Source organism: Aethalodelphis obliquidens, unplaced genomic scaffold (assembly GCF_003676395.1).
Source record: "Aethalodelphis obliquidens isolate GAN/ISIS:26980383/991018 unplaced genomic scaffold, ASM367639v1 scaffold70, whole genome shotgun sequence".
NCBI lineage: Eukaryota > Metazoa > Chordata > Mammalia > Artiodactyla > Delphinidae > Aethalodelphis > Aethalodelphis obliquidens.
The window spans coordinates 876743-891676 of NW_020838014.1; the positions used below are offsets into that span (position 1 = coordinate 876743).

Below are 14934 nucleotides of genomic sequence, written 5' to 3' on the forward strand. Positions count from 1 at the left end.
TTCCTGGAGGAAGTGACCTCTGAGAAGAGTCCTAAAGAAAGAGTAGTTAGCTGGGCTGGAAGAATGAAGAAAAGGCCGTGCAGGCCGAACAGCACATCAGAAGGTCCTGAGGCCAAAGAGATCATGATGAAGTAAGGGAATTCAAGTAGTTCAGTAAAGCTCTAGTACTGCCTGGGGCCAGGGCAGTTGCAAAAGTTGGAGCTGAAAATTCAAGTAAGCGGAGGCCAGACCAAGAAGGGATGTCGTTGACATCCTCACGTTACACTTTATCCTGAAGTTAATGGGAAACCCATGACTCTCTAGGAACTTAAGCAGAGAAGTGACCTGATCAAATTTTCACTTTAGGAACATCACTGTGGTTTCTGTGTAGAAACGAATTGAAGAGGGAAGAGCTGGAGTAGAAACCCAGACAGAAGGCTGTTGTCAGGATCCACAGGAGAGGGGAAAGTGGCTTGCACTAAGGTAGTGATGGGAAACGTGGAGAGATGGGGTGGATTAGGAAGGAAGAACAGGCAGGACTTGGTGATTGGCACGATGTGGTGAGTGGGAGGAAAGGAGAGTCATGGATGCCAGGCAGCTGTCCTATCCTATTGGGGTCTGGAGCTCGAGTCATAGATTTATTTGAGAGTCCTCTGAGCGGAGGTGGTAACTGAACCATTGTATCAGGTGGCTCACCCAGGGGACAGTGTAAAGTGGGAAGAGAAAGAAATGGCCATAAGAAGAATGGGAAGAAGAGGCAGGAGACCAACCGAGAGAGGATGTTGTCATCATGGCCACCAAGAGAAGAAAGAAAAGGAAAGCAGTGTCTAAGGCTGCAGGGAGCACAAGTTAGGGCCCAGACACATCCACGAGGTTTATCAACAAGATGGTCATTGGAAATCTTAGGGGAGCACTTGCACAGTGCAAGCGGGAGTGAGGCTACAAAGGGATGAGGACAGGGTGGAAGGTGAGGAGGAGTCTCAGAAAGCTTGGCATTAAGGGAAGGGAGAGAGTGGGGGAGGTGGAAGTGGGGTCAGGTCCTGGAACAGACACCCAGCTCCCTGCTTTCTTACTGTGTCCTCTCCCTCCCTAATCCTGCCCACCAGTTCTGCTGACAAATACTGTAGGAGAACAGATGGCCTTAATAGAAATAGTTAAGAAATCTCACTAAGTTCATATTGCCATTTCCGTATTTTATAGTACTAGTCACCTGGAGAAGCCCCTCATGGGCTTTATTCCTGAGGGCATCTTCTGCTAGGCCGGCAGCCATGAGGGCAGAAGTAGCATTCATCTCCATTAGCATCCATCCAGGAGACCATCTGTCTCAAGGGGGTTATCTGTATTCCTGAGAACCTCCCACATGGGTCCGTGGATCCCTTTTGGACATTTCCTCAATCCAAGATCATTTATTTGAGTAACTACCAGAGCCCAGGCACTCTTCCAGGAACTGAGGGTTAAAAAGTGAGGAGTAAATCATGGTCCTAGAGGATCACCCTAAGGGGATTTTTCAGGAGGGGCCCCTGAAATCTCTGAGCTTTCCAGGCACCTCCAAGGGTATGCCCCTAGGTTTCCCCTAGAAGGGTTTGCAGTAGGTTGAAATAGGTCATAAAATGTTATATGTCCCACCACAGAACTCAGGATTGTCACCACAGTTGGACACTAGGAGAAATTATTTATAGAGCACTTTTATAAATACTGCACTTTCATTCATTCATTCATGCATGCATGCAATCAATCAATAAACATTCATAGAACAACTACTGTGTACCAGGTACTGTGTTAAGATACTGGAGATAAGAATCATGAACGAAATAGACATGACCTCCGTCCTCGTGGTGCACACAAAAGAGTTATGAAAAGACACATTAATCACAATAACTGTACAAATGTATAATTACAAATCATGACACATGCTACAAAAGCAAAATATTGGCACCTGCTCACTCTGTTGGGCTACGGAAACTTTCCTGACAAGGTAACATTGAGATGATGTCTGAAGGCTGCATGGACTTTAGGTAGAGGGTAGGAAGGACAGCCCAAGAGCACAGAACATCAGCAGAGACGTTGAGGAACAGAAAAGCAGCCATCATTGGAGAAAAAAATTATTCCGACACTTGTTAAAATGGTAACAAGACTTCCCTCAGGACTACTGGAAAAGTGTCAAGACTGTCACGGTAGGGGAGAGAGATCAGGTTCGACTCCAAATGCAAACGGACGAAAGGGGATTTATAGCCCAAAAGCAGAGAGAGGAACTCCTCAGTGGATGGAAAATCACTAAGAGGAGATATCAAGGGCAGGGAGATTCCTGTTAAACCGACTTAACAGGATTCTTGCTGAAGGCAGGCCAAGGACTTAGACATCAAAGGTGAGGGATGAAGCACTTCATCAGATATGATGGGTGTGAACTGACTTAGCAGGATTCTTGCTAAAACTGGGCTGTGCAGGCCCAGAAAGGCCAGGAAGTGAGGGGGAGGGACCAACGTCAAGACCTAAACTAACCAAACCTAACTTGGTCAAGGAGAGAGTCTTTAACCCCAGTTGTCTAGGGCAGAGAAAGCAACGGGAAGAGTGGTAGTAGATGATTCTGGAGAGAGAAGAAGGAACCAAATAATGAGGGCTTTGTGAATAGGGTTATCCTAAGACCACTGAAAAGTTTTAATGGGGAGGAAGGGTTGTGACATGATTGGATTGTGTTTTCTTAAGATCTACTCAGCCTGCTCTGTGGAGGATGGAATGGAGGGGACAAGAAGAAGGCTAGAAGACCACTTAGAAGGCTGCCACTGCCCTGGAGAAACAAGGTAATGGGCAGACCAAGGTGGTGATGGAGGTAGAAATAGAAGTTATGGAGTTGAGGTATTCAGGAGGTGAAATTGACAGGTCTGGGTGATAGAGTGGTGGCAAGGAGAAAAAGCATCAGTAAGTCTCCCATTATCTCGCTTCCTCTTTACTACAACCCTGTGAAACACATTATTATTTTCTCAATTTATGATAAGGGATTTGAAACTCATAGTAGTTAATGACATGCCCGGGTCACACAGCTAGTAGGTCTGGCTCTCAAGTTACTCCCTTTCCATGATGCTACACAGGAGTCAACAAGCTGTTCCTTGTGGAAGATTCCACTCCTTTTTGTGCCTCTGAAAGCTACACCTAGTCAATACCTCGAGCATTTGTACTTCACCCTCAACATTCTCTGTTTGCTTATGCAATAGCATAATAAATAAAATATTATCACAGAAGCTGATGCAGTTTGAGTCAGTTGACCTCCAAGGACAGTACAAATAGATTCCTCTGTTGGAGAAAGTATCTTCATGGGCTTATCTGGCTATGAAGAGTGCGGGTCCCCGGAGAGAACTGAGATGAGAAAAGTTTGGCAATAAGGAATTAAATCGCTCAGGATGACAAAGAGGAATTTTGCAGCAAGTACCATGGCCATCATTGTAACCTTAGCACCTGGCACACAAGAGCCAGTGTGTATTTTTGTTGAAACTCTGGAGGTAGGGCCCAGCAATCTGTGATTTACCAAGACCTTCAGGTGATTCTGACACACCCTCAAATCTGAGAACCTCAAATCTTTAAAAACCTTTTTAACACTGCCCATACCATACCAGGACCCCAAATCCTCAGTGAACAGCTGTTATACACAACAGTCTTTTGTTAGTAATGCTTTGTGCCCAAGCATTACAAAGGACAAAGACCAGCCATTCCAGAGCTTCTGATAATGACCAGCAGCAAGGCAAGTCCACGCCAAGGCAGAGTTGGGGCCAAGTTACAGAAGCAGCTGCAGCTCGAGCGGTCCCAAGAGCAAATGTGAGACAAACCCTCAAATATGTAGTAAACATTCACTATTTGCTTCCCAAATATCCATCCTCATTTTTTTTCGGTAATAAATGAATGAATGAATGAATGAATGAATGAATTTTCATCTGTGGTTATAGCTTTTCCCCACACTTAATGCATAGCTCTAGATAGAGCACATGACCTAGATCTAGCCAATCAAAGCAGCACATGCCTTGGCCACAATGATTGAGTTCAGGGTTGAACACACAGTCTAAGGCAGAGCCAAGAAGACAGAGTGGGATTTTTCTCAGACGTCTGGGAAAAAGGGAGGTTCTCCTTCCTATTGAATATGACTGGATATGATGCCGGAACTCCTATGTTACTGCCAGTTGAGGAAGAAAGCATGTCTGAAAACAGGACCAACTCTATAAAAGTAGAGTTGAAAAATACAGAGAGAACAACCTGGTGCTGGTAACATTTTTGAGAAGCCAGTTCAAGCCTCATCTGAGGGCAGTCTACTCCTGGACTTTTTTATTGCATGAGCCAATAAAAACTAGCTTCGGCTAGTTTGGATGGAGTTTTCTGTCCTTTACATCTGGAGGAGTCCTGAATTTGATATAGTACAGTGGGTTGAGTTATTTTATATGGATATTGTGGCTACAGAAAGCAGGAGAACTTGGGTCAACCAGTTACACAAATCTACCTCCCCTCAAGACTATGAGTACCCTGGGGTCTGGAACTGTGTGTTATTTCTTGGGGTAATGATAACAGACACTCAATGATTGTTTTAGGAATAAAGCGGGGGACGAGAGGAAGGCAGGGTGGCAGAAAGAAAAGGGGACGAGAAATGTATAGATTTCTCCCAATGGTGCAGGAACCCTCAGTCTCCCGGTCACTCTGCTCAGGGTAGACTAGACCCTGCAGGGGACCAGCAGAAGCCATGAAGCAGTAAATGAGGGCATAGAAGCTTCTGGCATCAGGGTCCTCCAAAGGGCCACTTACCAGGAAATTGCCTAGAAATGATGGCGCAGCCATAACTGGGTCATTACTTTCCCTACAAATATTTCTCCCTTTTGTGAGCAGCAAGGACCCATTCAGCCCACTGTGTGGTGCCTCAGCTGAAGTAACAGACCAGAGGGAATGTGTAATGGGCTTTCATCAGATTGAAACCATAGCACAGCCTGGCCAAGCCGAAGCTCTGTCTCTGGCCGTAGCACAGAAATTATTTACTGCTTAATGTCAGGCCATGTGTGAGGAAGAAGAGGGAATAGAAGGGGAAAGGAAAGAAGACCAGCCTTCCGGCTAGCTTCAGCCTTTCTGGCAAGGCTACTCAGCCCAGAGCTTTGTCTGAAGAGAGAGACAGAAGGGTATCTGGCTCCAGACTTTTAGGGAAGAAGGCTGCTGGGGCAGAGAAGGAACAGGAAGAGAGACAGAAAAGGGAGGGGTTGGAAGAGAGGGAAAAAAGTTAACCTTTAATGAAATAAGTCAATTTACAAATAAAAAACAGTAGTCAACTGATAGCTTCCCCGCCCCCATGGGCCTGAACGAACACTTGGAAATAACAAACATAACATCAGTTCATCAACTCATCATCTGGTGTGTGTTTTTCAATTATAATTGAATAATTTCAAAGGTTAGAATGAAAATGAAAACTTGAGACTCATCCAAAAGGACATAGAGTATTCTTCCAGGGACCTATGACTAATCTGTATTTTGGGGAAAGAGGAGGAGTTTAAAATGACCCAAATCCTTGGGAACTTTGCTGGGTGATTTGGGAACTCCATGATTTTTCTCATCTACTTCCAGGAATTTTCTACCTCAGCTAGACAGTACCCCACTTACCTTTCCTTTTTGTCCCTCAGTGAGATTTGTGTACCCCATCCTGGCCCACCAACTTCAGGGGAGCATGTGTATTCCACACAGGATGAGGGAGACAGGACTCAGGGTCCTCTGGGTGCTCTCCCCAAGGACCCTAACAGCAATATTGTTGGGCAGTTCCCAGGGTGCTGCCCTGTTATGCATTTCCCCAAGCAAACTGTCCCAGGATCCCATGGCCTTCAGCCTTGGTTTTTTCATTGCCATTGTATCTCAGGAGCCTATCTTTGGATCCGAAGATCCAAAACACCACATGGCCTTAGTTTCCTGGTCCTGGGGAAGGGCTGCCAGGCAATGCTAGTAATGGCAAGAACAGTGAATCACACAGTCCTAGGCTCAGTCCACCTCTACCACCCACAGCTCCATGAGGCAGTGGTGGAATGGAAACAGAGACAGAAAGACCTACCTCTTTGATCTCAGGCAAGCTTCTCAGTTACCCCTGTCTTAAACTAGCTAAACCTCAGTGATCTCATCAGTAAAATGGAGGTTATCGTAATTATTTTAAAGATTTGCTAGGAGGATGAAAAGAAATACTGTGCCTGGTGTGAAGCAGGCACTAAATAACTGGTTGATGTCATTATCATTGTTACTATTATGTGACCTTTGGCAAGACACTTAACCTCTCTGAACCTGCTTTCTAATGTGAAAAACTAGAAGTAATAAGAATTATCTCTTAGGATGATCGCAAGAATTATATATGTAAAGGAATGTATAGATTATATATGTAAGGATTACAAGGGCAACACATGTAATATATGTAAAGCACCTGGCACAGTGCCTGATACATAGTGGACACGCAATGTTAGATTTCTTTCCCTTTCCTTCCCAACCTTCCTCTGTGAAATCCAGGAGAAGAGTTTCCCGGCTCCCTCATGGTCAAGCTGGCCCCAACACTTAGCTAAAAACCAGAAGAATCTGTCCCTGAAGGTGGTTTTTCCGAACTTCTGGTCCTTGGAGCACCCTACCTGCTGCGCTCTCAGCCCACACCCTTAAAAGAAAAAACTGTCTGGGGAGAGGCCTCCGCGGAACGCGCGGGGACGGCCAAGAGGGAAGCTGACAGCTGCAGGACTCGTCGCTGAGCACTAGGGGGAGCAATACGATCGAGAACACAGTGAGGGCCACGCCCAGAAATCTCAACTTCCCCTGTGCCCCAGTCGCCCAGGTCGGGCTGATCCAAGCTAGAAGAGAACCTTAAGGACTACTCAGAAAGGCCTGGGAGCAAATAATGAGAGAAAATGTAGGGAGCCACGGAGAGCACACTGTCCTTCCCACTTCAGCCTGGTCCCGGCCTCGAGAGCTCTCTGCCGCTGCTAGACTGCAACCGCAGGATCCCCTCCTGGAGGAGCCAGGTGGGGGCTTGAGGAACAAGAGGTAAGGGAGCCAGGCCAGGTCACTTTTCCCAGTCACTCCAACTTTTACATCTAGCCCACCCAGCATCTTAGTAAGTCTCAGTGGGTCACAGCTAGAAGGAGTCCTATAGAGCCCCAGATAGCTCAACCCTTAGATGTTCAGCTGGAGGGCAAGGACCCAGAGAGGAGGAAGAGTTTGAGCAAGATCTCCCAGGTAGTTTATCGTCACCCCTCATAGGGTTTATCAAATACTTTCACGTCCATTATCTCGCTTGGATATTCACAACCACCTGGAGGAACGATTATTGCATTTTACAAATGAGGAAACTGAGGTTCAGGTAAGTGTCCATAGCTCTCCTCTTCCCTACTAAGTTTTCATTGCCACCCACTGTTCCCTTCTCTCTTGCTTTCCCCAGGAAGATTGCTACCCAGCTCCATGTATTACATAAATCAAAATTTTAAAGATTTATTGCATTCCCCATCTTCCTAACCCATCTAGTATGATGGAGAGATGACAGAGCATAGTAATTGTGAGGGTGGACTTTGGAGTCAGACCTGAGTGAATATATTCCATCTTCATCACTTATGAATTCCATGACTATGGACTTCTTTGTACCTCAATTTCCTCATCTGCAAAATGGGAGTATTCACATCTATCTCCTGGAATTCTCTTAAGGGTTAACTCAGATGTACTGTGAAGCAATTTCATAGTGCCTGGCATATAGTAAAGGCTTGAGAAATGCTTCTAGCATATATAATCATCATACAATTATAGAACTGAAATGATCTTTAGGAATTAGTTCACTACTTTCATGCCATTACCAATGAAGCTAAACGGAGTTAAGTGGGGGTATTACTGTGCGAAGTAGTTTTGCATACTGGTTTGAATGGTTCTCATCCCCACCCCCCAGAATCCATGTCCATCTGGAACCTCAGAATGTGAACTTTTTTGGAAATGGGATCTTTGCAGATGTAATGAGTTAAGATAAGGTCATACTAGATTAAGATGAGTTCTAAATCAAATATGACTGCTGTCCTTATAAGAAGAGGAGAGGGGGCTTCCCTGGTGGCACAGTGGTTGAGAGTCCACTTGCCGATGCAAGGGACACGGGTTTGTGCCCCAGTCCAGGAAGATCCCACATGCCGTGGAGCAGCTGGGCCCGTGAGCCATGGCCGCTGAGCCTGCGCGTCCGGAGCCTGTGCTCCTCAACAGGAGAGGCCACAACAGTGAGAGGCCCGCGTATCGCAGGGAAAAAAAAAAAATTGAAGAGGACAGGACATATAGAGACATCAAGTCACAGAGGAAAGAAAGCCATGTGAAGACAGAGGCAGAGACTAGGGCGATTCAGCTACAAGCCAAGGAATGCCAAGGTTTGCCAGGAACCCCCATAAACTAGGAGAGCAGTTTAAATGCCATAAACCCACCCCTACCAACACCCCTCACCCAGGAACCGACCTTGTCAACACCCTGATTTCAGACTCCTGGCCTCCTGACTGAAAGAGAATACATTTCTGTTGTTTTAAGCCACGCAGTTTGTGGTAATTTGTTACAGCAGCCCTAGGAAACTAGAGTTTGTGACAGAGGGAGACCTCCAGCAGAACTCGCAGTTTTTTGTTTTTTCTTCCAGTCTAGCCCTCTTTTACTCCATCATTGCCTCCCCAAACCAGCAATAAACATTTACGGTAGACCTACCTAGGAAGTTTACTTATTTGGAGAAAAATTAACACACACTATAATCTTTAGCACTTCTTACTAAATTGTTACCTGATACACAGTAGGCATTTAATAAACACTTACTGGCAAGTTGATAAAATAATAGATATAAAAATGGTATGTTGTGTTATACAAATTTAAGAAATTAGTACAAACCCACTTTCTACCTCTGTGTATGTACATCAGTGTGCCAGACTCTAAATTAATTTACACATTTTATGTATTTGAAGAATCACAAAACTTCAGGTTCACAAGCCCTGCCCATGCACTAGCTCCTGGGGTGATGAATTAAAAAGAGAGTAATCTGAATACCCTCAGGACTCAATCCTAGATGGTGGGGATGATCTCATTCTTGCTGGGTCCTCCCACACTCACTGAGGAATGGACAAGTGGGAGCTCAGGGAATCAGGGGAGCTGCCGGTTGCTGTAAAGGAAGAAAGCACCAGGTCAGCCTGGGAGTAGAATGGGTGGTGGTGGGTTAACAAAGGGAAGGAGGGGAGGAGGGATGAGCTGATTCACTGGGACAACTCTTAGAGTGACTCAGAAGCCAGCAGAAAATAGCCTGTTCTCCCACGTCTGCCTCATTGTCGGGCAATGAGGCACTTCCTCATTGCACACCCGTAAGGCAGGGCAAAAGGGAGGAGGAGGAAACGGAATTTTTCAAATTCATGGGCCTAGTCCAGCACTTAAACTCTGTGTTTTTAACCATTTCAGACATTTGTTTCAAGTGACGTCAGTATTTGTTGAGCACCTACTATGTGCCTGGCCCTTCATCTCGCCTTTCAGATCATCAGTCTCCTGAACACAGGGAATGATGTCTTTCTGAAGTTCTGTATTTCCTATTTGTTACTTCAGAAGCACTTGGGCTGCTGTTGAGCACCTCAGTACAGTCTTCTTGTCCTTCATATATAGAGATGAACTTCTCCAGCCAGCAGTCAATAGGGGGAGGCATGGAGCTTGTTTCGGTCTCTAATGCTGGATTTACAGTCATCCAGGCCCACTCTGGACCAGCTCTCCTTGTGAGAGCCAAGTGTATGGTGAGCAGAATATAGCACAGGTTTGAAATCACACATCTTGTTGGAAGTTCTTTATTTACCATTTACTAGCTCTATGGCTTTACTTGATTTCTCTGAATCTCTATCTTCTCATCTGTAAAATGGGCACCAATGATGTCTATCTTACAGGTTAGGAAAGATTTTTCATTTGGTAGTGAAGATTAAATCATTATATGAAAGTACCTGGCACAGTGATGACATTAATACCGGTTTACTTCCTTCAAACATATCAATGATTGCAGACTGACCACATCCTTCCACCAGACCATAAACTGCATGAGGACAGGGCTGCATCTGTCCTGAGATAGTCTGCCTAGGTGAGTACTAGGCCCCTAGTACTGTCTTGCTTAATAAGAATTGTTAATATTAGAAATAATATATTAAAATTAATTTCCATTATTTATGCATTATAAATATTTAATTGTAAGTATTTATTATATTATATTAAAAACAATGTGGTTACTATTCTCTTAACCAGTTGAATCAATCTGTGAACTGGAAAAGGATCCAGAAACCTTGACCTAAGGAAGGGTCCTCTCCCTTTTCTGGGTTATTTGGTGCTGGTAAGACTTGCTGCGACCACCAGCAAGATCTGCATTCCTGTGTTCACGAGGGACAGGCATTCCTTGCATCCTCTACTGTCCTGTGTCCCAGCGTCACTGCGAACGTGGCCCCACGGTATAATGGGGCCAAGGACACAAAAAAGTCCCCTCATTTGTAAAACATAACGTAGAAAACCATGACACACGAATTTTATTCATTCGACTTCTACCTGGAAGGCAGGTCTGGCTGGGTTTGGGCTACCCGGTGTCCCCGCTCCAGGGGCTCCAGAGCTACTATTCTCTTCCAAATGTAATGTGAAAAGAGAAGGGGGGGCGTCTCCGGGTTTTTTATCTTTGCGCCCTTGTTTCTAGCACAGGCTTCGTACTGGAAAAAAAAGAGAGAAGGCAAGCCACGTTACCAGGTTTTCAACAACCGGTTTTCTAAAGCAGACCCAAAGCGCACTTCATTTATTAACATTTTGGATGAAATGAAACGTTAATGTGCCTGATCAATCAGGGCACCCGAAACCCGCCGTTCCTAAGCTGCCCGTACCATGAGGGTAAACACGAAGCACTCGCCACCGTCCGGTCCAGAAATAGCTTAGAAGGTGGAAAGTTGCAGAAGCCTGGCAGTGAGGGTCGTAAGCCCACCCCCTAGCCCGGGCCGGAGGACTACGCTTCCTCCCGGAAGTGACGCAAGCTCAATCCCAGCTAGGCTCTCCCCAAACAAAAGGGATCTTGGGGCCCCGGGAGGAGCCTAAAAGACATTGGAGAAGCTCCTCCTCCAGCCGGAGCGGATTGGTGTCAGGGATGGAGAGGCGAGAAGGAGATTGGCCCTGCCGAATGCCAGGGCCCTCGCCAGGCGGTCGAGGGGCGGGGCCTCGGGGGGCTGTGGATGGAGCGGGTGGCGGAGGCGGCAGGGAGAGGAGCCCCGAGCGCTGGGAAAAGGTAGGAGCCGCTGGCGCCCGGGCTTGGCGGCGGCTGGGAGGCCGGGTTCTCGAGAGAAAAGCAGGGGTAGGACCACCGGTGTCCTCCCGCCGCCGTCCCAACTGCCGCTCGCGCCCATCCCCTGAGGGGGCGGAGCCGTCTCCTCTACCTCCCGGTATTCCCTGAGGAGGCGGCTTCTCAACCTTCGAGGGTGCTCGCAGCCACTTATTGCCCCCCGTCAACCCCAGCTCCCCAGAAGGGGCTGCCCTCCTGACACCCTCCGTATAAAGGGCCCCCTCGCCCGGCCCCTCAACCTTGGGAGAAGGCGTACGGGTTCCCATTCTGTAGACTGCTGTCCCCACCCCCATTTGTCTGGCCGCCCCCGGGAAGCCAGACATCCCTTCCTACACCTGTCCTGCTCGCTAGGGTGGGACCAGAGCTAGTTTCATCCGTAAGATAAAAATCAGTGTTTTCAAAAAAGAAAAAAAGAGAGATGGGGCGATGCAAAAATCAGAGACCCGACGTAGACTGCCAGCTCCACGGACGAAACGGCCTTCCCCCACTTGGGTTCTTCCCATCCCCCATTCTCTGATCCTCAGCCTTCCGCCTGAAGCCCCTAGGATCCTCTTTTCTCCTGTGGGGCATCGAGGGCTCACCTGCTTCGGGATCTTTTTAGTCTCTGGAGGAAGGAGAAATAGTAACCTTCCCCGCCCCCCTTTGTACCTTTATTCCTTGAGGGAGAACCCAACCTCTAAGGGTTTTTTTAGGTTTGAGTTGCGTTTCATTTTTGCTTTCCACCCTGTTTCTTCCCTGAAAACTGGATGAAAAACCACCCTTTGGTATTTCATAGTGAGGTGGGCGTGTTGGATATCTACAGAGTTGGTCTTGTGTGGGTAGGAATGCACTGTATATTGTTGGACTGTCAGTGAATAACAGCCTGCTTTCAAGTGAAACAGTACAGATAAGTAAATAAAGAGCTTTAGATTAGGAATGAGTATCTCCTAGTCTCGGGTAGGCTGGTCTGTTGCTCAGGGAGACTGCAGTTAACCTGGAAGGTATAGTTCTGTTGAAACAAAAGGCAGGAAGTGTTTGAAGAAAATTCAGGTTCAGTGGTCTAGGTTTATGATTAATCTGGTCCGGTGGCGTTTGGTTACTCTCTAGCCCCTATTTTATGGTGGGTTTTTCCCTCCAGGTGAAACTGATATATATATATATATATATATATATATATATATATATATAAAATGTTGTTGATCGGTTTTACAAGACCACTATCATCTACCAAAATTCAGGGGATGAAAATTAAAAGCACATTTTAAATCTCAGCGATAAGGATAAATAAAAGCAAGGTAAACTCCAGCTATTCACACACATGTGACTACCAGAGAGTGTCCCTATAGTGTGCTAAAAAGGCCTTCATTTCAGCAGGTGCGAAATATTGATGCTTTTGGCGTAATGTTAATGCCATTGAATCCCTAGTAATCATCTATTGCTAGCACTTTCATATATTAAATTTGCCATATTTTTTTTTAGCATTGTTTCTTTTGCTTTCGGTCTGAAGTCTTACTACTGCTATTTATAGCCAAAGATAATAACCATGGGATGCAAGGAGTTGGAATCATGGGGGCAATTATAACAGCTGTCTTTTACCTTCCTGATTAGAGTCTCTGAAGGTAGACTTTCTGAAGGTAATTAATTTTGAATAGTTAGGTTTGAAGTTTTCAGAGCCAGTCTCAGTGCTCACAGATCTGCTCAGTGATTGTTTCCAGATCTCCGATAAAAAGGCACAAAGAAGAAACTGTGGAGGGTCTCTCCAGCAAACACAAAGTGTACTGCGATAGGTGGATAAGGGCCCCTAGCAATAGCAGCAGAAAAGAACTAAAAGCAGAACAGGAATTCCCAAAAAGATATATCTTATTACATGAGCAGAGAACAGAAAATAAACTGAGGTAAGAGACTAAGGAAACCAAAGTTGTGGTGATTGCCAGGGCCTTAATGAGCAGAGAGGAAAAAGCAAATAATGCTCTTTGATTACTTGGCACAATAAGCAGGATCTGTTTGATACACATTTGGGTCTTGGAAATCTTTCCTTTAACTTTTTCAACACCTGTTTGGTTATGTCAGATGAAGAAAAACATTTGTATGCAGAGATTTTTTTAAGGTATATTTGTAATCTGCCTCATTAAATTATAAATTCTTTGAGAGAGATATTAGTATGTTCCATCTTTGTACCTTTCACAATGCCTAGTATATAGTTTGACTTCATGAGCATTTGTTGAACTTAGTTTGAAGCTGACCCCTTCGGGTAGACTAGAAAGATAATTTACTGATAAGATGTGGCGCATCTTGTTAGTATAAACAGTCCATAGAGAATTTAATATTAAATATTCTTCCTCTATAGCATTTAAACAAAGGTGAAGAATTAGTGTCTGATTTTAGTTATTGGTTGGTTTTATTTTAAATATTTCAATATATAGCTAAGATGCCTAAGTAGGGGAAAACAAAGCTTGTATATGTCATGATCTCAGACATCTGATACAAGGATTTTTAGGCCACTGAATTGGTGTTTAGTGGCATGATACAAGAAGCAGAGATTTATTTCTAGAGGAAGTTTGTCCAGTCTGTCGTGGTTGACCCCAGGAATAGCTTGTCAGCCTGTTACTAAAGGCCATTTTTTCTTATTTCCTGGATGTTTGCTGATAATAACTAAAAATCAAATCTTCGTAGTTTTAGTTCAAAGCATTTCAGTGAGAACGTGGCTTATTTATGGTGAGGCTCTAAAGTGTGCTGATTTACAGCACAGACTTTAAAGGCAGACCTGAGTTCAAATCCCTGCTCTTTTGCTGTATGACCCAGGGAAATGGCAGTTTTTTATCTTCACCATATCTCAGTTTCCTCAGCTGTGACTTAAAAATGACTTTCAGAGATTTTTTTTAAAAGATTACATGAACATGACATATAGGAAGCACTCAGTAATTGGTAGGTATTATTGCCATTATTATTAGCACTTTGCATGTGAGTTAAAGAATTTAATCTTAAATATTCTTTTACTCCTTTAGCATTTAAACAAATGTGAAGAATTAGTGTCTGAGTTTACATATTGGTTGGTTTTGTTTTAAATATTTGAATATATAGCTAAGCTTCCTAATTAGAGGGAAACAAAGCTTGTATATGTCATGATCTCAGACATCCGACAGAAGAGTTTTTAGGGCAGCCCATGTGTCTTATGGTTGTGTGTGTTTCATAATTTTGTCATGTACCTTATCTTCCTTAAACTCTTTGGCCCTGGAAAAGGAAAGGCAAGGGATTCAACCATCTGATGTCTTCTCTCTGAATTGTCAGTTGTTTCACTCCACAGTGCCTTAAGTACCTTCACCGTCAGTGTCATATAAATGGTTTCGTGGATACCGTGATTATGGTGCAGGGTTGTACCTTCTGTGAGATTTAAGGGATTTTCAATGGTAATTTTGATTGACAGTGATTTTTGCCTTTTGAACAACTCTTCTACTACCCCCAAAGTAAGGAGCAAGCATAAGAACAACTCAAATGGGTGAGAAGAAACTATGGATAGGGAAGTTAAGAGTGGAGGTGGGGGAGTGGAGGACAGGGGTTTGTGGGCTGAGGAAAACAGGACTACAAGCAGGCATCGAAGTAAAGAATGTAGTAATATGGTTTCTCCCTGCCGACTATTTCCAAACTGTATTTCAGGTCCAAAG

At 44.9% G+C, this 14934-nt stretch overlaps 1 protein-coding gene and 1 long non-coding RNA gene across 3 annotated transcripts in view; one reads left to right on the plus strand and one right to left on the minus strand.

The window, feature by feature from the left end:
* Nucleotides 1–10485: 10485 nt before the first annotated feature.
* Nucleotides 10486–10982, minus strand: LOC113611746 (uncharacterized). The gene is made up of 2 exons (XR_003429574.1): nucleotides 10845–10982; nucleotides 10486–10676 (listed from the first exon to the last, which is right to left on the minus strand). It is a non-coding gene; the product is annotated as an uncharacterized LOC113611746 (long non-coding RNA).
* A 104-nt stretch (nucleotides 10983–11086) lies between these two features.
* CTTNBP2NL (CTTNBP2 N-terminal like) overlaps nucleotides 11087–14934 on the plus strand; it is a 66361-nt gene continuing 62513 nt past the window's right edge. Inside the window, exon 1 of one of the 2 annotated variants that reach the window (XM_027091057.1) lies at nucleotides 11087–11239. In XM_027091057.1, the coding sequence (XP_026946858.1) occupies nucleotides 11102–11239 (138 nt within the window). In that variant the 5' untranslated portion in view covers nucleotides 11087–11101. The remainder of the gene's footprint in view (nucleotides 11240–14934) is intronic. The other variant, XM_027091058.1, reaches the window with a different exon arrangement.